We start from the raw sequence: 23944 nt of genomic DNA, 5'->3' as shown, positions 1-23944 counted from the left end.
AAGAGGGATGTCTATACCACTATGACAGTAAAGAGGGATGTCTATACAACTATGACAGCGAAGGGGGATGTCTATACCACTAGGTCAGTAAAGAGGGATGTCTATACCACTATGACAGTGAAGAGGGATGTCTATACCACTATGACAGTGAAGGGGGATGTCTATACCACTATGATAGTGAAGAGGGATGTCTATACCACTATGACAGTAAAGAGGGATGTCTAAACCGCTATGACAGTGAAGGGGGATGTCTATACCACTATGACAGTAAAGAGGGATGTCTATACCGCTATGACAGTGAAGGGGGATGTCTATAACACTATGACAGTGAAGGGGTATGTCTATACCACTATGTCAGTAAAGAGGGATGTCTATACCACTATGTCAGTAAAGAGGGATGTCTATACAACTATGACAGCGAAGGGGGATGTCTATACCACTATGATAGTAAAGGGGGGATGTCTATACCACTATGACAGTGAAGAGGGATGTCTATACCACTATGACAGTAAAGAGGGATGTCTATACTGCTATGACAGTGAAGAGGGATGTCTATACTGCTATGACAGTAAAGAGGGATGTCTATACCACTATGACAGTGAAGAGGGATGTCTATACCACTATGACAGTGAAGGGGGATGTCTATACCACTATGACAGTAAAGAGGGATGTCTATACCACTATGTCAGTAAAGAGGGATGTCTATACAACTATGACAGCGAAGGGGGATGTCTATACCACTATGATAGTAAAGGGGGGATGTCTATACCACTATGACAGTGAAGAGGGATGTCTATACCACTATGACAGTGAAGGGGGATGTCTATACCACTATGACAGTGAAGGGGGATGTCTATACCACTATGACAGTGAAGAGGGATGTCTATACCACTATGACAGTAAAGAGGGATGTCTATACCACTATGACAGTAAAGAGGGATGTCTATACTGCTATGACAGTGAAGAGGGATGTCTATACTGCTATGACAGTGAAGAGGGATGTCTATACCACTATGACAGTGAAGAGGGATGTCTATACCGCTATGACAGTGAAGGGGGATGTCTATACCACTATGACAGTAAAGAGGGATGTCTATACCACTATGACAGTAAAGAGGGATGTCTATACCACTATGACAGTGAGGGGGATGTCTATACCACTATGACAGTGAAGGGGGATGTCTATACCACTATGACAGTAAAGAGGGATGTCTATACCGCTATGACAGCGAAGGGGGATGTCTATACCACTACGACAGTGAAGGGGGGATGTCTATACCACTATGACAGTGAAGGGGGGAGGGGATGTCTATACCACTATGACAGTGAAGGGGGGAGGGGATGTCTATACCACTATGACAGTGAAGGGGGGAGGGGATGTCTATACCACTATGACAGTGAAGGGGGATGTCTATACCACTATGACAGTGAAGGGGAATGTCCATACCACTATGACAGTGAAGGGGGACGTCCATACCACTATGACAGTGAAGGGGGATATCTATACCACTATGACAGTGAAGGGGGATGTCCACACCACTATGACAGTGAAGGGAGATGTCTACACCAATATGACAGTGAAGGGAGATGTCTACACCAATATGACAGTGAAGGGGGGATGTCTATACCACTATGACAGTGAAGGAGGATGTCCACACCACAATGACAGTGAAGGGGGACGTCCACACCCCTATGACAGTGAAGGGGGACGTCTATACCACTATGACAGTGAAGGGGGATGTCTATACCACTATGACAGTGAAGGGGGATGTCTATACCACTATGACAGTGAAGGGGGATGTCTATACCACTATGACAGTGAAGGGGGGATGTCTATACCACTATGACAGTGAAGGGGGGATGTCTATACCACTATGACAGTGAAGGGGGGATGTCTATACCACTATGACAGTGAAGGGGGATGTCTATACCACTATGACAGTGAAGGGGGGATGTCTATACCACTATGACAGTGAAGGGGGATGTCTATACCACTATGACAGTGAAGGGGGGATGTCTATACCACTATGACAGTGAAGGGGGATGTCTATACCACTATGACAGTGAAGGGGGATGTCTATACCACTATGACAGTGAAGAGGGATGTCTATACCACTATGACAGTGAAGGGGGATGTCTATACCACTATGACAGTGAAGAGGGATGTCTATACCACTATGACAGTGAAGGGGGATGTCTATACCACTATGACAGTGAAGGGGATGTCTATACCACTATGACAGTGAAGGGGGATGTCTATACCACTATGACAGTGAAGGGGGATGTCTATACCACTATGACAGTGAAGGGGGATGTCTATACCACTATGACAGTGAAGGGGGATGTCTATACCACTATGACAGTGAAGGGGGGATGTCTATACCACTATGACAGTGAAGGGGGATGTCTATACCACTATGACAGTGAAGGGGGATGTCTATACCACTATGACAGTGAAGAGGGATGTCTATACTGCTATGACAGTGAAGAGGGATGTCTATACCACTATGACAGTGAAGAGGGATGTCTATACCGCTATGACAGTGAAGGGGGATGTCTATACCACTATGACAGTAAAGAGGGATGTCTATACCACTATGACAGTAAAGAGGGATGTCTATACAACTATGACAGCGAAGGGGGATGTCTATACCGCTATGACAGCGAAGGGGGAAGTCTATACAACTACGACAGTGAAGGGGGGAGGGGGGATGTCTATACCACTATGACAGTGAAGGGGGGAGGGGATGTCTATACCACTATGACAGTGAAGGGGGATGTCTATACCACTATGACAGTGAAGGGGAATGTCCATACCACTATGACAGTGAAGGGGGACGTCCATACCACTATGACAGTGAAGGGGGATATCTATACCACTATGACAGTGAAGGGGGATGTCCACACCACTATGACAGTGAAGGGAGATGTCTACACCAATATGACAGTGAAGGGAGATGTCTACACCAATATGACAGTGAAGGGGGGATGTCTATACCACTATGACAGTGAAGGAGGATGTCCACACCACAATGACAGTGAAGGGGGACGTCCACACCCCTATGACAGTAAAGGGGGACGTCCATACCACTATGACAGTGAAGGGGGATGTCTATACCACTATGACAGTGAAGGGGGATGTCTATACCACTATGACAGTAAAGAGGGATGTCTATACCACTATGACAGTGAGGGGGATGTCTATACCACTATGACAGTGAAGGGGGATGTCTATACCACTATGACAGTAAAGAGGGATGTCTATACCACTATGACAGTAAAGAGGGATGTCTATACAACTATGACAGCGAAGGGGGATGTCTATACCGCTATGACAGCGAAGGGGGAAGTCTATACAACTACGACAGTGAAGGGGGGAGGGGGGATGTCTATACCACTATGACAGTGAAGGGGGGAGGGGATGTCTATACCACTATGACAGTGAAGGGGGATGTCTATATCACTATGACAGTGAAGGGGAATGTCCATACCACTATGACAGTGAAGGGGGACGTCCATACCACTATGACAGTGAAGGGGGATATCTATACCACTATGACAGTGAAGGGGGATGTCCACACCACTATGACAGTGAAGGGAGATGTCTACACCAATATGACAGTGAAGGGAGATGTCTACACCACAATGACAGTGAAGGGGGACGTCCACACCACAATGACAGTGAAGGGGGACGTCCACACCCCTATGACAGTAAAGGGGGACGTCCATACCACTATGACAGTAAAGGGGGACGTCTATACCACTATGACAGTGAAGGGGGATGTCTATACCACTATGACAGTGAAGGGGGATGTCTATACCACTATGACAGTGAAGGGGGATGTCTATACCACTATGACAGTGAAGGGGGGATGTCTATACCACTATGCCAGTGAAGGGGGGATGTCTATACCACTATGCCAGTGAAGGGGGGATGTCTATACCACTATGACAGTGAAGGGGGGATGTCTATACCACTATGACAGTGAAGGGGGGATGTCTATACCACTATGACAGTGAAGGGGGGATGTCTATACCACTATGACAGTGAAGGGGGATGTCTATACCACTATGACAGTGAAGGGGGGATGTCTATACCACTATGACAGTGAAGGGGGATGTCTATACCACTATGACAGTGAAGGGGGATGTCTATACCACTATGACAGTGAAGAGGGATGTCTATACCACTATGACAGTGAAGGGGGATGTCTATACCACTATGACAGTGAAGAGGGATGTCTATACCACTATGACAGTGAAGGGGGATGTCTATACCACTATGACAGTGAAGGGGGATGTCTATACCACTATGACAGTGAAGGGGGATGTCTATACCACTATGACAGTGAAGGGGGATGTCTATACCACTATGACAGTGAAGGGGGATGTCTATACCACTATGACAGTGAAGAGGGATGTCTATACCACTATGACAGTGAAGGGGGGATGTCTATACCACTATGACAGTGAAGAGGGATGTCTATACCACTATGACAGTGAAGGGGGGATGTCTATACCACTATGACAGTGAAGAGGGATGTCTATACCACTATGACAGTGAAGGGGGTAGTGCTACAACAACCTCCTCCTCACCAAAAGTGTATTTTATGTAGGCCTGATTCCATTTCGAGCCAATGTTTTTCCCTAGCTCTTTGGTGTTCACAATGAAGGGGTAGGGGCTCTGGGAAGGGGCTAGGGATTAAAATGGAATCAGGCCCTTGAGGGGGAAGGCAATAACAAGCAGAGGCTGCTGCAGGGGAAAGACATAGGGAGGCATTTCAAACCAGTATAGTTCTGTTTGCATAATACAACTCAAAAACCTTTACAGTCCAGTCAATGTTCCAGCAATACTTATCTATTAAAACTGTAAGATTAAATCAGCAAGAAGACTACTTCTAGTCCATGACAAAACAGGTCTCAATAAAAACAGGTTTCAATAAAACATTTTAGATACAGCATACATCAAACATAATACAGTGTCATTCTTATATGGTCTAGACTATAAAGCATGTTATTACGTGAGCAAATTTGTGTGTGTGGCGCGTTGTGGCAGGGCGTCGTACCTCAAACATGCGTGCGGCGGTACAGCGGACTAGAGCGGAGGTATGGACCACTCCGTACCATAGCACTGTCAGTAACAACTCATGGTACACTGGGTTAGCCCTGAGAGAGAGGAGAGAGCGAGAGGGAGAAAGGGGGGTGGAGAGAGAGAGAGCGGGAGAAAGGGGGTAGAGAGACAGAGAGATGGAGGGGGAGAGAGAGAGATGGGGTTGTAGAGAGAGAGAGCGGGAGAAAGGGGGTAGAGAGACAGAGAGATGGAGGGGGAGAGAGGGAGGTGGGGTTGTAGAGAGAGAGAGCGGGAGAAAGGGGGTGGAGAGACGGAGGGGGAGAGAGAGAGAGATGGGGTTGTAGAGAGAGAGAGAGAGAGCGCGGGAGAAAGGGGGTAGAGAGACAGAGAGATGGGGTTGTAGAGAGAGAGAGAGAGATGGGGTTGTAGAGAGAGGTGGGGAAAGAGAGGGGTGGAGAGAGACGGAGAAGGAGATCCAAGTAAGTAACAGTAAAGAGTTCATTACACGATTGTTGCCCATTCATTCTTACTAATGTGTGTGTGTGTGTGTTACCCCAGCTCTACAAAGGAGGCTTTGAGGCTGTCCAGCGGGGCATGTGAGAGAGACAGTGTCGTCATGACGTCCTCTAGAAAACCAACAAGCAGCTTACGATCCTCATCCTGCAGGAAACACACATATTACACACACACACATTATAATATATTAATACACACATTATATAATATATTAATACATACATTATTAATACAAACATTATATAAAATACACACATTATATAATAGGTAAATACATACATTATTAATACATACATTATTAATAAAAACATATAAAATACACACATTATATAATAGATGAATACATACATTATATGCTGATTATCAACAGTTATGAGAAAGACGGATGACTGTCCCAACGACAGACAGGTTTACCTGATTGTAGCATGTCAGTACTCCTGTAGCATAAATGGGGACAGTAGCCTTGGTCAAAATACCATTCCCAGTTAAAGCATCTAGGAGAAACAGAATACAAATACTTCATAAATTAGAGATAGAAAAGGAGAAATTGACATGACCATGTAGCTGATTTCCAGTTCAGTGAGCTTATAAAACAGACAATAGTTGGCAGGCAACACAAGGCCTGACACAAACACTTCACACAAACCACAACAACAAACCAAAACACTTGGCAGAGATCTGAGCACACGCTTGTTTTAATATTCAGAGGATGAAAGAGAGACAGGGAAACACCAAATCCCACTGAGTGTGTGTCTCTTCCACTTACCCACATTCTCTTCAGAGAGCCGTAGGATCTCTTGGAACTGTGGTTTTACCTGAAAGAGAGAGGAGAGACTGCTATAGTCTGCACCAATGAAATTAATTAAACAGTGCAGATTCCTTCCGGCAAAAGGCCTACAGTAGATACTCTCACCTTAGTGTTAGTGAAGATCTTGCCAAATGTGCGACAGAGTCTCCAGAAGAAACGTGAGAACTCATGGACACACGTAGTGGAGGCTACGTTAATACGACCTACTATGTCTATCAGCTGGGGAAGACTGGAGAGAGAGGAGAGGGGGTCAGGAGTGTGTGTGCGGCTGTGTGTGTGTCAATGTGTGTACTGCATAGACCACTCACAGTTGGTTGACCACCCATAGCAGACTGTCCCAGCCTGTGGTGCCCTCATGTTCTAGCTGGTAATCATACAGGATGAGAAGGGCGCTCAGCGTCTCCCGGCTGCCAACGATAGTCGCTATATCCTGCAGAGGAGACGCCGGACGAGGGAACCGCGTCACTGAGGGGTCAAACAGAGGACAGAGGTTGGGGTTAAAGTTCAGCGAAGGAAAATACTAGAGATTATGAATTGAATATTGTAGTCAGAACATAGCAAGGTTACTGGTCACCAATTGTGTCAGTGTGTTTCCTACCCTCTATGGGGGGAATGTCTCCTTGCAGGTTAACTCAGTGTGTTTCCTACCCTCTATGGGGGGAATGTCTCCTTGCAGGTTAACTCAGTGTGTTTCCTACCCTCTATGGGGGGAATGTCTCCTTGCAGGTTAACTCAGTGTGTTTCCTACCCTCTATGGGGGGAATGTCTCCTTGCAGGTTAACTCAGTGTGTTTCCTACCCTCTATGGGGGGAATGTCTCCTTGCAGGTTAACTCAGTGTGTTTCCTACCCTCTATGGGGGGAATGTCTCCTTGCAGGTTAACTCTGTGTGTTTCCTACCCTCTATGGGGGAATGTCTCCTTGCAGGTTAACTCAGTGTGTTTCCTACCCTCTATGGGGGGAATGTCTCCTTGCAGGTTAACTCAGTGTGTTTCCTACCCTCTATGGGGGGAATGTCTCCTTGCAGGTTAACTCTGTGTGTGAAGGGAGCGTTCTGGATCACCACAGAGAACAGAGGAGGGATGAGAGACTGGAGGGCCGACAGGAACATGTGGAGCTTGTGTTCATCAAGACCATGTTCACCCTGCTGGAGAGAAGGAGAAAAGGGAAGGGACAGAGAAAGAGAGAGAGGGGGGAGTGAGAGAGAGGGAAGGAAGGAGAGAGAAGGAGGAGATGAAGGAGAGGGAAGGAGAGGGCAGTTAGAGCGTTTACTTCTTTATCTAGATTCTAGAATGTTAGCGTCAACATCAAAACATTTCTTACATATACCAAATAAACAAAGTCCTGTGGGTCTACCTACCTTGAGTAGTTTCTCTATGCGGGCCAGTAGAGAGGGGATGAGAGTGGTCTGGAGGTTTCCCAGCTCTGTGGTCCAGGCAGCGAATGCTGGGATGAACACCTGGTGGATAGCACTGACCACCCTCTCAGATGGGTCACCAAGGGACAGCAACATCAGCTCGAAACCCTGACCGCAACATGAACACAACCTCTGTCAGTATAACATGACCACATTCAACACAACCAAACACAAGAACGGTCAGAAAGACTTTTCTAACACGCATGCACACACACACACCTGGGAGTACTTGTCAGGGTCGTCAATGTATCCCATGATGATAGCGAGGCTTTTGACCACAGCCTCTCTGACCATGTCTGCCTTGTCTTCAGCCAGCATCTGCTGCAGCATGGACAACACCAGGGAACTACGAATCTCCTTCTGTTAACACACACACATATAAACAGATTTGAACGAACGAAGGAGCGCACAAACACACACGCAGATAAGATGTGATGGCAGGCGTGTGTACCGGTGTTTGTGTATGTATGCAAAGGTGTGTGTATATGTGTGTGTATTATTGGTGCGTGGGTCAGCTGTTTATTCACCCACACCCGCCCGCAATTGCTAATAACCCATCCGCAACTGTCTGACTATATGCAATAAAGTGTAAATCTGAGTCTTGCATAGGGCTGTTACGCATAGGGCTGTTACGCATAGGGCTGTTACGGTGACCGTATTACCACCACACAGGCAGGCACGAGTCATGACCTCAGTCACATTCCACGTCACCGTTTAGTCACAGTAACTAGGCTTCTCCAAGCTCTGATGCTGCTGATGGTCATTAGTAGCCTACCAAACTTGCTAACTGCCTGGTACTCAGCACTCTATTGTCCCTCGAAATCAGTCTGACAACAATGAAAATGTTATTGAAAATCTAAATCAAACACTTCATGAGCGTCCATGAGCTCATGTTGAGCAACATTTCTATAGGCTATGCAATTGCGTGAGAAAACAGAATTGATGACCTCTAAAAAAAAAGAGGAGTATCCCATCAGCTTCCTATAGGCTAGGCCTACTATATTTATTTCTCAACTTTCCTAATATTAAGCACATTGGTTCTCTTTACAACAGGAGTATAGCCTACCTGGCTGGCATGAAAATTAACAAAGGGAAAAGTGTCCTCCATTCACTATTTAAGTGCATAGATTAAATGTATTTTTTACCCCTGCCCCGGTTCCGAGACAGGTGCATGATAATGGTCATCAAAACTAATTTCACACATATGTTATTGAGTATACAGTACCAGTCAAAAGTTTGGACACACCTACTCATTCCAGGGTTTTTCTTTATTTTGACTATTTTCTACATTGTACAATAATAGTGAAGACATCAATCATGTAGTAACCAAAAACAAGTGTTATATGAGATTCTTCAAAGTAGCCACACTTTGCCCCGATGACAGCTTTGCACACTCCTGGCATTCTCTCGACCAGCTTCATGAGTTAGTCACCTGGAATGCATTTCAATTAACAGGTTTGACTTGTTAAAAGTTAATTTGTGGAATTTCTTTCCTTCTTAATGCATTTGAGCCAGTCAGTTGTGTTGTGACAAGGTAGGGAGGGTATACAGAAGATAGTCTTTTACCAAATAGGGCTAAGTCCATATTATGGCAGGAACAGCTCAAATAAGCAAATAAAAATGAAGACATGAAGGTCAGTCAATATGGAACATTTCAAGAACTTTGAAAGTTTCTTCAACTGCAGTCGCAAAAACCATCAAGCGCTACGATGAAACTGGCTCTCATGAGGACCGCCACAGGAAAGGAAGACCCAAAGTTACCTCTGCTGCAGAGGATAAGTTCATTAGAGTTACCAGCCTCAGAAATTGCAGCCCAAATAAATGCTTCACAGAGTTCAAGTAACAGACACATCTCAACATCAACTGTTCAGAGGAGACTGCGTGAATCAGGCCTTCATGGTCGAATTGCTGCAAAAAAAACACTACTAAAGGACACCAATAAGAAGAAGAGCAATGGACATTAGACCGGTGTAAATCTGTCCTTTGGTCTGATTTGTCCAAATTTGAGATTTTTGGTTCCAACCGTCATGTCTTTGTGTGACGCAGAGTAGGTGAATGGATGATCTCCGCATATGTGGTTCCCACCATGAAGCATGGAGGTGGTGGTGTGATAATGTGGGGGTGCTTTGCTGGTGACACTGTCAGTGATTTATTTAGAATTCAAGGCACACTTAACCAGCATGGCTACCACAGCATTCTGAAGGGATATGCCATCCCATTTGGTTTGCGCTTAGTGGGACCATCATTTGTTTTTCAGCAGGACAATGACCCAACACACCTCCAGGCCGTGTAAGGGCTATTTGACCAAGGAGGAGAGTGATGGAGTGCTGCATCAGATGACCTGGCCTCCACAATCACCCGACCTCAATTGACATGGTTTGGGATGAGTTGGACCGCAGAGTGAAGGAAAAGCAGCCAACAAGTGCTCAGCATATGTGGGAACTCCTTCAAGACTGGTGGAAAAGCATTCCTGGTGAAGCTGGTTGAGAGAATGCCAAGCGTGTGCAAAGCTGTCATCAAGGCAAAGGGTGGCTAATTTGAAGAATCTAAAATATATTTTGATTTGTTTAACACTTTTTTGGTTACTACATGATTTCATATGTGATATTTCGTAGTTTTGATGTCTTCACTATTATTCTACAAGGTAGAAAATAGTACAAAGAAAGAAAAACCCTTGAATGAGTAGGTGTCCAAACATTTGACTGGTACTGCATGTAAAGACAAGATTAAATCAAGAACAGTCTGATGAGTGACAATATTAGCCTATCACTTGTGAACGATGTATTATCACTTGTGAATCAAGCCAGCTGGTGTGCAGTAAGGCAAGAAACAGGGGATTCCTTTTTTGCAACTTTTTCAAATTATAGTTCCACACCTCATGTAACATAGCCCATAGTCCTATATGTTCTGATAAGGTTTGTATTATAACTAAAGTGGCCAAATAACTTCTTCAAATTAAACACAATCCACTTTACAACCGGTGTAGAGCCTAACTGGCATACATAGTGACTTTCAAGTTTGGGGAAGATTATTTTCACCATAAAAATGCTCCTTTATAATAAAGCATTAGTGCGCTTATAGATGTGAAGAAATAGCCTAATAGTTTAAAAATGTCTTTCTCGCAGAGAAGAATTTAGATATCTGAGAGAGCTATGCAGGTATTTGCTTGACAATCACCGCCTGACAAAATAGGTAGGCTTGTCAATAATTAGATACATGCAGCTTCTATTCTGTCATTACATGTTGCCCGAGAAGACTAAGTAAACCCTTGAAAAACAAATGACATCTGTTTCACCGGCTGTAAGGAAATAGAAAGCTGTGAAAACGACCCACTGTGTTTCTGATCAGATCTCAGTTCAGCTTGGATGCATATTTTATGTGGTTGAAATGCTATCAGCTTTTATGATGCTGATAAAGATAGCTTCTTAACAGACAGTATCTAACTGCAAATTCACATTCTCTCAAGATGTTGAAAGAAAGAAATAATTTTCTCCACTCCTGTTCTCGAGTCACAATTTAGCCAACATTTAGTGTATCATTTTACTGCAAGAAATGATTAATTCTGCAGGAGTTAATATTAACGCTATGTGAGAGGTTATAGACCTACAGTCAGTGTCCAGATTTCAGTTTCCATTTAACCCATCTGAAGTGTAGGCTACAGTTCCCTTGACGTGCCATAGGCCTATTTGAAGTCCCCAACATGTGAATGTCGAATTTGTATAGCGCCTCAAAATCATCACACACAACATAGCCGGCACTGCAGTCCTCTTTTGCCACTTCACCAAATCTTTCCTAAACATGACTTTTCTGGCCCTCCCATCTCTTTATTTTCAACTCTCTTTATTCAACCTCCCAGCCACCCACCCGCCCTTCATCCACACAATATTTAAATGACCCTAAACCCGCCAGCACCGTGGATATAACAGCGGGGACTGCGGGTTGAGTCAACTCATGCATCACTAGCGTGTGTGTGTCTTACAGGCAGGTAAGGTGCTAAGGCTCCACAGGCTTCTGCTACCAACAACCTCCTCTCTGGATACTTATGGTTGATCTGGAGAGAGATAGAAGAAGAGAGAGAGAGGGAAAGGAGAGAGAGAGGGGGATGGGGTGGGGGAGACAGAAAGAGACACAACATGAGATTCTGGGACAGACATGACCCTGTAGATTAGAAAGTGCTGATCTTAAGCATTCCTCGTGGTTTGTCTTTATTGGAATGTTATTGGACCTGTGGCTCAATATATTGGTCATATCCATAGTAACAGATATTTGTTTATGTATCAACCCTTTACACAAGTTAAAAAAAAGAAAGAGAGAAAGGACAGAGAGCGAGAGAGAAAGGACAGAGAGTGAGAGAGAAAGGACAGCGAAGGACAGAGAAGAAGAGAGAAAGGACAGAGAGCGAGAGAGAAAGGACAGAGAATGAGAGAGAAAGGACAGAGAGCGAGAGAGAAAGGACAGAGAGCGAGAGCGAAAGGACAGAGAGCGAGAGAGAAAGGACAGAGAGCGAGAGCGAAAGGACAGAGAAGGAGAGAGAAAGGACAGAGAGCGAGAGGACAGAGAGCGAGAGAGAAAGGACAGAGAGCGAGAGAGAAAGGACAGAGAAGGAGAGAGGAGTAGCTACCTGTTCCCAGCATTGTGGTAAGAGTTCAGCCTCAACTCTGGTAGGACCAACATGTCTGGCAAACGCCACACAACCTGTTAGGATCATCTGCCTACAAACACAACCAGGAGTCAATATAAACACACTGTCAAGATCCTCCTTGATCATCAGCCTATAAACACACAGAGAGAACAGCTAGGTATGAGAGCACGCACACCTCTGTTCGTCGTCAGGTCTCTTGATGAGGTTGAAGAGGATGTGGAGGAGCTGGTCTCTCTCTTTAGGCTCCGGGTGGAGACACGCCGTACACAGGATGAGAGGAATCAACTCCTAGAGAGATATAAGAATGAGAGAGAGATATGAAAAGAGAGATATCAGCTTGGGTTTGTGGCTCTGAGTATTCACACAGCAAAGAAAGGGTTTGCAGGCAGGGGTGTGTGTGATGTTTGTGTGTGTGTGTGTGTGTGTGTGTGTGGGGGTAATGGGTAGGAGAGAGGGAGTTCAATGACAACAACACCACCAACAGAAACAGAAAGAGGGTCAAATAAAACAATGTGCTGTTATGTACATCTATGTATCATGATGACAATGTCTCATGGTTTTCTAATCTGAATGACTGGTACCCCTGGGTCTGCATCAAGTTCCTTTATGAACAGTAAAGTTCATATGAAGTGCATGCGAGAGTCAGGCTGGAGAGAGAGCAAACTAAAGCGTAGTCCCAGGACGAGGTGGGGCAGACAGACAGCCCTTCATACTGCCTCATGGCCAAACTGTGGTTAGCTCAACATTTCTGCCTCAAACACAACCAAATTAGAGAGAGGACACACTGTTAAAAAACACAGTTAAAAATATGTATTTTATTTTTAACCAGCAGGGTTTTCCAGGAAGGTTTCATATTTTCCTGCTGAATGTTGGCATACGAAACAAACCCAACGTTGAATGTTGGCAGAACAACCAAGCCCAACCAAAGAGAGGCTTGGGAGGGGGAGACCTGAAATGACTCTGGATGTCTGTAGATGGACACCTGTCATTCATTCAAATAAAATATATTACGTGCTTCACATACAACACAACCACCAGAGACATACAGTTGAAGTCGGAAGTTTACATACACCTTAGACAAATACATTTAAACTCAGTTTTTCACAATTCCTGACATTTAATCCTAGTTAAAGTTCCCTGTCTTAGGTCAGTTAGGATCACCACTTTATTTTAAGAAAGTGAAATGTCAGAATAATAGTAGAGAGAATGATTTATTTCAGCTTTTATTTCTTTCATCACATTCCCAGTGGGCCAGAAGTTTACATACACTCAATTAGTATTTGGTAGCATTGCCTTTAAAGTGTTGAACTTGGGTCAAACGTTTCAGATAGCCTTCCACAAGCATCCCACAATAAGTTGGGTGAATTTTGGCCCATTCCTCCTGACAGAGCTGGTGTAATTGAGTCAGGTGTGTAGGCCTCCTTGCTCGCACACGCTTTTTCAGTTCTGCCCACACATTTTCTATAGGATTGAGGTCAGGGCGTTGTGATGGCCACTCCAATACCTTGACTTTGTTGTCCTTAAGCCATTTTGCCCCAACTTTGGAAGTATGCTTGGGGTCATTGACCATTTGGAAGACCCATTTGCGACCAAGCAAGAACTTCCTGACTGATGTCTTGAGATGTTGCTTCAATATATCCACATAATTTTCCTACCTCACCCCATCTATGTTGTGAAGTGCACCAGTCCCTCCTGCAGCAAAGCACCCCCCCCCAACATGATGCTGAGACCCACATGCTTCACGGTTGGGATGGTGTTCTTCAGCTTGCAAGCCTCCTCCTTTTTCCTCCAAACATAACGATGGTCATTATGGCCAAACAGTTCTATTTTTGTTTCATCAGACCAGAGGACATTTCTCCAAGAAGTACGATATTTGTCCCCATGTGCAGTTGCAAACCGTAATCTGGCTTTTTATGGTGGTTTTGGAGCAGTGGCTTCTTCCTTGCTGAGCGGCCTTTCAGGTTATGTTGATATAGGACTCGTTTTACTGTGGATATAGATACTTATGTTCCGGTTTCCTCCAGCATCTTCACAAGGTCCTTTGCTGTTGTTCTGGGATTGATTTGCACCTTTCGCACCAAAGTAAGTTAATCTCTAGGAGACAGAACGCGTTTCCTTCCTGAGTGGTATGACGGCTGCGTGGTCCCATGGTGTTTATACTTGCGTACTATTGTTTGTACATATGAACGTGGTACCTTCAGTCGTTTGGAAATTGCTCCCAAGGATGAATCAGACTTGTGGAGGTCTACAATTTTGTTTCTGCGGTCTTGGCTGATTTCTTTTGATTTTCCCATGAAGTCAAGCAAAGAGGCACTCAGTTTGAAGGTATGCCTTGAAATACATCCACAGGTACACCTCCAACTGACTCAAATGATGTCAATTAACCTATCAGAAGCTTCTAAAGCCATGACATCATTTTCTGGAATTTTCCAAGCTGTTTAAAAGGCACAGTCAAGATAGTGTATGTAAACTTCTGACCCACTGGAATTGTGATGCAGTGCATTATAAGTGAAATAATCTGTCTGTAAACAATTGTTGGAAAAATGACTTGTGTCATTCACAAAGTAGATGTACTAACCGACTTGCCAAACTATAGTTTGTTAACAAGAAATTTGCGGAGTGGTTGAAAAACGAGTTTTAATGACTCCAACATAAGTGTATTTAAACTTCCGACTTCAACTGTATATGGCACTGAGAACAACCATCCTGATTATGCTTTCACCAACTGTTAGAGAAAATATTTTTAAAAGCTAAAGAACAGCTGCTTGGGCAGTGTTAAGTAAACAATTCCCCAAAAATGTATGTTTCTTTTTAAAATGGCACAAGCATTAGAAGAAGGAATGGGACATTAAAAAGTAAAGGTCAACGAGCTGTTACCATCAAAGTGTGTTATTTTGTTTCAGATATTTACTTCTGTGTATACTTCTAAGACTTTTTCTTCAGTGAACCCTATCTGACCCTGTTCTATTCCAGAACCAAGCGACACTTAGATCTGTTCCAAGGAAAACATCTGGCCAACGCTGGGTCAACATGTGGGTAGGTAGAGCGGCCAGGGAAACGCCATGGTACCACCATGTATAGACCACCATGTATAGACCACCATGTATAGACCAACTAGGATCTATTGCAGTGTGACAACATGACACCACCGTGTTTAGACCAGAGATGGCCAACTAGGATCTATTGCAGTGTGACAACATAGTACCACCGTGTTTAGACCAGAGATGGCCAACTAGGACCTAATACAGTGTGACAACATGGTAACATGCTCAGACCAGAGATGGCCAACTAGGACCTATTGCAATGTGACAACATGGTAACATGTTTAGACCAGAGATTGCCAACTAGGATCTATTGCAGTGTGACACCATAGTAACATGCTCAGACCAGAGATGGCCAACTAGGACCTATTGCAATGTGACAACATGGTAACATGTTTAGACCAGTCATTGCCAACTAGGATCTATTGCAGTGTGACACCATAGTAACATGCTCAGACCAGAGATGGCCAACTAGGACCTATTGCAGTGTGACAACATGGTACCACCGTGTTTAGACCAGAGATGGCCAACTAGGATCTATTGCAGTGTGACAACATAGTACCACCGTGTTTAGACCAGAGATGGCCAATTAGGATCTCTTGCAGGGTGACAACATGGTAACATGTTTAGACCAGAGATGGCCAACTAGGATCTATTGCAGTGTGACAACATGGCACCACCGTGTTTAGACCAAAGATGGCCAACTAGGACCTATTGCAGTGTGACAACATGGCACCACCGTGTTTAGACCAGAGATGGCCAACTAGGATCTATTGCAGTGTGACACCATGGTAACATGTTTAGACCAGAGATGGCCAACTAGGACCTATTACAGTGTGACAACATGGTAACATGTTCAGACCAGAGATGGCCAACTAGGATCTATTGCAGTGTGACAACATGGTAACATGTTTAGACCAGAGATGGCCAACTAGGATCTATTGCAGTGTGACAACATGGTAACATGTTCAGACCAGAGATGGCCAACTAGGATCTATTGCAGTGTGACAACATGGTACCACTGTGTTTAGACCAGAGATGGCCAACTAGGATCTATTGCAGGGTGACAACATGGTAACATGTTCAGACCAGAGATGGCCAACTAGGATCTATTGCAGGGTGACAACATGGTAACATGTTCAGACCAGAGATGGCCAACTAGGACCTATTGCAATGTGACAACATGGTAACATGTTTAGACCAGAGATTGCCAACTAGGATCTATTGCAGTGTGACACCATAGTAACATGCTCAGACCAGAGATGGCCAATTAGGACCTATTGCAATGTGACAACATGGTAACATGTTTAGACCAGAGATGGCCAACTAGGACCTATTGCAGGGTGACAACATGGTAACATGTTTAGACCAGAGATGGCCAACTAGGACCTATTGCAGTGTGACAACATGGTACCACCGTGTTTAGACCAGAGATGGCCAACTAGGATCTATTGCAGTGTGACAACATAGTACCACCGTGTTTAGACCAGAGATGGCCAATTAGGATCTATTGCAGGGTGACAACATGGTAACATGTTTAGACCAGAGATGGCCAACTAGGATCTATTGCAGTGTGACAACATGGCACCACCGTGTTTAGACCAAAGATGGCCAACTAGGACCTATTGCAGTGTGACAACATGGCACCACCGTGTTTAGACCAGAGATGGCCAACTAGGATCTATTGCAGTGTGACACCATGGTAACATGTTTAGACCAGAGATGGCCAACTAGGATCTATTGCAGTGTGACAACATGGTAACATGTTCAGACCAGAGATGGCCAACTAGGATCTATTGCAGTGTGACAACATGGCACCACCGTGTTTAGACCAGAGATGGCCAACTAGGATCTATTGCAGTGTGACACCATAGTAACATGTTTAGACCAGAGATGGTTAACTAGGATCTATTGCAGTGTGACAACATGGTACCACCGTGTTTAGATCAGAGATGGCCAACTAGGATCTATTGCAGTGTGACACCATAGTAACATGTTTAGACCAGAGATGGCCAACTAGGATCTATTGCAGTGTGACAACATGGCACCACCGTGTTTAGACCAGAGATGGCCAACTAGGATCTATTGCAGTGTGACAACATGGTACCACCGTGTTTAGACCAGAGATGGCCAACTAGGATCTATTGCAGGGTGACAACATGGTAACATGTTCAGACCAGAGATGGCCAACTAGGATCTATTGCAGGGTGACAACATGGTAACAACATGGTAACATGTTCAGACCAGAGATGGCCAACTAGGACCTATTGCAATGTGACAACATGGTAACATGTTTAGACCAGAGATTGCCAACTAGGATCTATTGCAGTGTGACACCATAGTAACATGCTCAGACCAGAGATGGCCAATTAGGATCTATTGCAGAGTGACAACATGGTAACATGTTTAGACCAGAGATGGCCAACTAGGATCTATTGCAGTGTGACAACATGGCACCACCGTGTTTAGACCAAAGATGGCCAACTAGGACCTATTGCAGTGTGACAACATGGCACCACCGTGTTTAGACCAGAGATGGCCAACTAGGATCTATTGCAGTGTGACACCATGGTAACATGTTTAGACCAGAGATGGCCAACTAGGATCTATTGCAGTGTGACAACATGGTAACATGTTCAGACCAGAGATGGCCAACTAGGACCTATTACAGTGTGACAACATGGTAACATGTTTAGACCAGAGATGGTTAACTAGGATCTATTGCAGTGTGACAACATGGTACCACCGTGTTTAGATCAGAGATGGCCAACTAGGATCTATTGCAGTGTGACACCATAGTAACATGTTTAGACCAGAGATGGCCAACTAGGATCTATTGCAGTGTGACAACATGGCACCACCGTGTTTAGACCAGAGATGGCCAACTAGGATCTATTGCAGTGTGACAACATGGTACCACCGTGTTTAGACCAGAGATGGCCAACTAGGATCTATTGCAGGGTGACAACATGGTACCACCGTGTTTAGACCAGAGATGGCCAACTAGGATCTATTGCAGTGTGACAACATGACACCACCGTGTTTAGACCAGAGATGGCCAACTAGGATCTTTTGCAGTGTGACACCATAGTAACATGTTTAGACCAGAGATGGCCAACTAGGACCTATTGCAGTGTGACAACATGGTAACATGTTTATACCAGAGATGGCCAACTAGGACCTATTGCAGTGTGACACCATAGTAACATGTTTAGACCAGAGATGGCCAACTAGGATCTATTGCAGGGTGACAACATGGTACCACCGTGTTTAGACCAGAGATGGCCAACTAGGACCTATTGCAGTGTGACAACATGGTACCACCATGTTTAGACCAGAGATGGCCAACTAGGATCTATTGCAGTGTGACACCATGGTAACATGTTTAGACCAGAGATGGCCAACTATGACCTATTGCAGTGTGACAACATGGTAACATGTTCAGACCAGAGATGGCCAACTAGGATCTATTGCAGTGTGACAACATGGCACCACCGTGTTTAGACCAGAGATGGCCAACTAGGATCTATTGCAATGTGACAACATGGTACCACCGTGTTTAGACCAGAGATGGCCAACTAGGATCTATTGCAGTGTGACACCATAGTAACATGTTTAGACCAGAGATGGCCAACTAGGATCTATTGCAGTGGGACAACATGGTACCACCGTGTTTAGACCAGAGATGGCCAACTAGGATCTATTGCAGTGTGACACCATAGTAACATGTTTAGACCAGAGATGGCCAACTAGGATCTATTGCAGTGTGACAACATGGTACCACCGTGTTTAGACCAGAGATGGCCAACTAGGACCTATTGCAGTGTGACAACATGGTAACATGTTCAGACCAGAGATGGCCAACTAGGATCTATTGCAGTGTGACAACATGGCACCACCGTGTTTAGACCAGAGATGGCCAACTAGGATCTATTGCAATGTGACAACATGGTACCACCGTGTTTAGACCAGAGATGGCCAACTAGGATCTATTGCAGTGTGACACCATAGTAACATGTTTAGACCAGAGATGGCCAACTAGGATCTATTGCAGTGGGACAACATGGTACCACCGTGTTTAGACCAGAGATGGCCAACTAGGATCTATTGCAGTGTGACACCATAGTAACATGTTTAGACCAGAGATGGCCAACTAGGATCTATTGCAGTGTGACAACATGGTACCACCGTGTTTAGACCAGAGATGGCCAACTAGGATCTATTGCAGGGTGACAACATGGTAACATGTTCAGACCAGAGATGGCCAACTAGGATCTATTGCAGTGTGACAACATGGTACCACCGTGTTTAGACCAGAGATGGCCAACTAGGATCTATTGCAGGGTGACAACATGGTACCACCGTGTTTAGACCAGAGATGGCCAACTAGGATCTATTGCAGTGTGACAACATGACACCACCGTGTTTAGACCAGAGATGGCCAACTAGGATCTTTTGCAGTGTGACACCATAGTAACATGTTTAGACCAGAGATGGCCAACTAGGACCTATTGCAGTGTGACAACATGGTAACATGTTTAGACCAGAGATGGCCAACTAGGATCTATTGCAGTGTGACAACATGGCACCACCGTGTTTAGACCAAAGATGGCCAACTAGGACCTATTGCAGTGTGACAACATGGCACCACCGTGTTTAGACCAGAGATGGCCAACTAGGATCTATTGCAGTGTGACACCATGGTAACATGTTTAGACCAGAGATGGCCAACTAGGATCTATTGCAGTGTGACAACATGGTAACATGTTCAGACCAGAGATGGCCAACTAGGATCTATTGCAGTGTGACAACATGGCACCACCGTGTTTAGACCAGAGATGGCCAACTAGGATCTATTGCAGTGTGACACCATAGTAACATGTTTAGACCAGAGATGGTTAACTAGGATCTATTGCAGTGTGACAACATGGTACCACCGTGTTTAGATCAGAGATGGCCAACTAGGATCTATTGCAGTGTGACACCATAGTAACATGTTTAGACCAGAGATGGCCAACTAGGATCTATTGCAGTGTGACAACATGGCACCACCGTGTTTAGACCAGAGATGGCCAACTAGGATCTATTGCAGTGTGACAACATGGTACCACCGTGTTTAGACCAGAGATGGCCAACTAGGATCTATTGCAGGGTGACAACATGGTAACATGTTCAGACCAGAGATGGCCAACTAGGATCTATTGCAGGGTGACAACATGGTAACAACATGGTAACATGTTCAGACCAGAGATGGCCAACTAGGACCTATTGCAATGTGACAACATGGTAACATGTTTAGACCAGAGATTGCCAACTAGGATCTATTGCAGTGTGACACCATAGTAACATGCTCAGACCAGAGATGGCCAACTAGGACCTATTGCAATGTGACAACATGGTAACATGTTTAGACCAGTCATTGCCAACTAGGATCTATTGCAGTGTGACACCATAGTAACATGCTCAGACCAGAGATGGCCAATTAGGACCTATTGCAATGTGACAACATGGTAACATGTTTAGACCAGAGATGGCCAACTAGGACCTATTGCAATGTGACAACATGGTAACATGTTTAGACCAGAGATGGCCAACTAGGACCTATAAAGCAGGGTGACAACATGGTAACATGTTTAGACCAGAGATGGCCAACTAGGACCTATTGCAGTGTGACAACATGGTACCACCGTGTTTAGACCAGAGATGGCCAACTAGGATCTATTGCAGTGTGACAACATAGTACCACCGTGTTTAGACCAGAGATGGCCAATTAGGATCTATTGCAGTGTGACACCATGGTAACATGTTTAGACCAGAGATGGCCAACTAGGACCTATTACAGTGTGACAACATGGTAACATGTTCAGACCAGAGATGGCCAACTAGGATCTATTGCAGTGTGACAACATGGTAACATGTTTAGACCAGAGATGGCCAACTAGGATCTATTGCAGTGTGACAACATGGTAACATGTTCAGACCAGAGATGGCCAACTAGGATCTATTGCAGTGTGACACCATAGTAACATGTTTAGACCAGAGATGGTTAACTAGGATCTATTGCAGTGTGACAACATGGTACCACCGTGTTTAGATCAGAGATGGCCAACTAGGATCTATTGCAGTGTGACACCATAGTAACATGTTTAGACCAGAGATGGCCAACTAGGATCTATTGCAGTGTGACAACATGGCACCACCGTGTTTAGACCAGAGATGGCCAACTAGGATCTATTGCAGTGTGACAACATGGTACCACCGTGTTTAGACCAGAGATGGCCAACTAGGATCTATTGCAGGGTGACAACATGGTACCACCGTGTTTAGACCAGAGATGGCCAACTAGGATCTATTGCAGTGTGACAACATGACACCACCGTGTTTAGACCAGAGATGGCCAACTAGGATCTTTTGCAGTGTGACACCATAGTAACATGTTTAGACCAGAGATGGCCAACTAGGACCTATTGCAGTGTGACAACATGGTAACATGTTTATACCAGAGATGGCCAACTAGGACCTATTGCAGTGTGACACCATAGTAACATGTTTAGACCAGAGATGGCCAACTAGGATCTATTGCAGGGTGACAACATGGTACCACCGTGTTTAGACCAGAGATGGCCAACTAGGACCTATTGCAGTGTGACAACATGGTACCACCATGTTTAGACCAGAGATGGCCAACTAGGATCTATTGCAGTGTGACACCATGGTAACATGTTTAGACCAGAGATGGCCAACTAGGACCTATTGCAGTGTGACAACATGGTAACATGTTCAGACCAGAGATGGCCAACTAGGATCTATTGCAGTGTGACAACATGGCACCACCGTGTTTAGACCAGAGATGGCCAACTAGGATCTATTGCAATGTGACAACATGGTACCACCGTGTTTAGACCAGAGATGGCCAACTAGGATCTATTGCAGTGTGACACCATAGTAACATGTTTAGACCAGAGATGGCCAACTAGGATCTATTGCAGTGGGACAACATGGTACCACCGTGTTTAGACCAGAGATGGCCAACTAGGATCTATTGCAGTGTGACACCATAGTAACATGTTTAGACCAGAGATGGCCAACTAGGATCTATTGCAGTGTGACAACATGGTACCACCGTGTTTAGACCAGAGATGGCCAACTAGGATCTATTGCAGGGTGACAACATGGTAACATGTTCAGACCAGAGATGGCCAACTAGGATCTATTGCAGTGTGACAACATGGTACCACCGTGTTTAGACCAGAGATGGCCAACTAGGATCTATTGCAGGGTGACAACATGGTACCACCGTGTTTAGACCAGAGATGGCCAACTAGGATCTATTGCAGTGTGACAACATGACACCACCGTGTTTAGACCAGAGATGGCCAACTAGGATCTTTTGCAGTGTGACACCATAGTAACATGTTTAGACCAGAGATGGCCAACTAGGATCTATTGCAGTGTGACAACATGGTAACATGTTTAGACCAGAGATGGCCAACTAGGATCTATTGCAGTGTGACAACATGACACCACCGTGTTTAGACCAGAGATGGCCAACTAGGACCTATTGCAGTGTGACAACATGGTAACATGTTTAGACCAGAGATGGCCAACTAGGATCTATTGCAATGTGACAACATGGTAACATGTTTAGACCAGAGGTGGCCAACTAGGATCTATTGCAATGTGACAACATGGTAACATGTTTAGACCAGAGATGGCCAACTAGGATCTATTGCAATGTGACACCATGGTAACATGTTCAGACCAGAGATGGCCAACTAGGACCTATTGCAGTGTGACACCATAGTAACATGTTTAGACCAGAGATGGCCAACTAGGATCTATTGCAGTGTGACACCATAGTAACATGCTCAGACCAGAGATGGCCAATTAGGACCTATTGCAATGTGACAACATGGTAACATGTTTAGACCAGAGATGGCCAACTAGGACCTATTGCAGGGTGACAACATGGTAACATGTTTAGACCAGAGATGGCCAACTAGGATCTATTGCAGTGTGACAACATGGCACCACCGTGTTTAGACCAAAGATGGCCAACTAGGACCTATTGCACTGTGACAACATGGCACCACCGTGTTTAGACCAGAGATGGCCAACTAGGATCTATTGCAGTGTGACACCATGGTAACATGTTTAGACCAGAGATGGCCAACTAGGACCTATTACAGTGTGACAACATGGTACCACCGTGTTCAGACCAGAGATGGCCAACTAGGATCTATTGCAGTGTGACAACATGGTAACATGTTTAGACCAGAGATGGCCAACTAGGATCTATTGCAGTGTGACAACATGGTAACATGTTCAGACCAGAGATGGCCAACTAGGATCTATTGCAGTGTGACATGGCACCACCGTGTTTAGACCAGAGATGGCCAACTAGGATCTATTGCAGTGTGACACCATAGTAACATGTTTAGACCAGAGATG

General features: G+C 44.8%; 1 protein-coding gene across 3 annotated transcripts in view; it reads right to left on the bottom strand.

Annotated features, from left to right (window-relative positions):
• Positions 1–23944, bottom strand: part of relch (RAB11 binding and LisH domain, coiled-coil and HEAT repeat containing) — a 61629-nt gene that overhangs the window by 18941 nt on the left and 18744 nt on the right. For 2 of the 3 annotated variants that reach the window (XM_038972759.1, XM_038972761.1), the window contains exons 11-22: positions 12628–12740; positions 12432–12522; positions 11790–11861; positions 8030–8170; positions 7754–7918; positions 7393–7540; positions 6704–6860; positions 6501–6624; positions 6354–6402; positions 6002–6081; positions 5625–5731; positions 5067–5166 (exon numbers count right to left, since the gene is read on the bottom strand). In XM_038972759.1, coding sequence (XP_038828687.1) covers positions 5067–5166; positions 5625–5731; positions 6002–6081; positions 6354–6402; positions 6501–6624; positions 6704–6860; positions 7393–7540; positions 7754–7918; positions 8030–8170; positions 11790–11861; positions 12432–12522; positions 12628–12740 — 1347 coding nt within the window. The remainder of the gene's footprint in view (positions 1–5066; positions 5167–5624; positions 5732–6001; positions 6082–6353; positions 6403–6500; positions 6625–6703; positions 6861–7392; positions 7541–7753; positions 7919–8029; positions 8171–11789; positions 11862–12431; positions 12523–12627; positions 12741–23944) is intronic. The other variant, XM_038972760.1, reaches the window with a different exon arrangement.

This window comes from Salvelinus namaycush, chromosome 33 (assembly GCF_016432855.1).
Source record: "Salvelinus namaycush isolate Seneca chromosome 33, SaNama_1.0, whole genome shotgun sequence".
Lineage (NCBI taxonomy): Eukaryota > Metazoa > Chordata > Actinopteri > Salmoniformes > Salmonidae > Salvelinus > Salvelinus namaycush.
The sequence above is the reverse complement of the archived record's forward strand: the minus strand, read 5'-3'. Positions and strand labels throughout refer to the sequence as shown.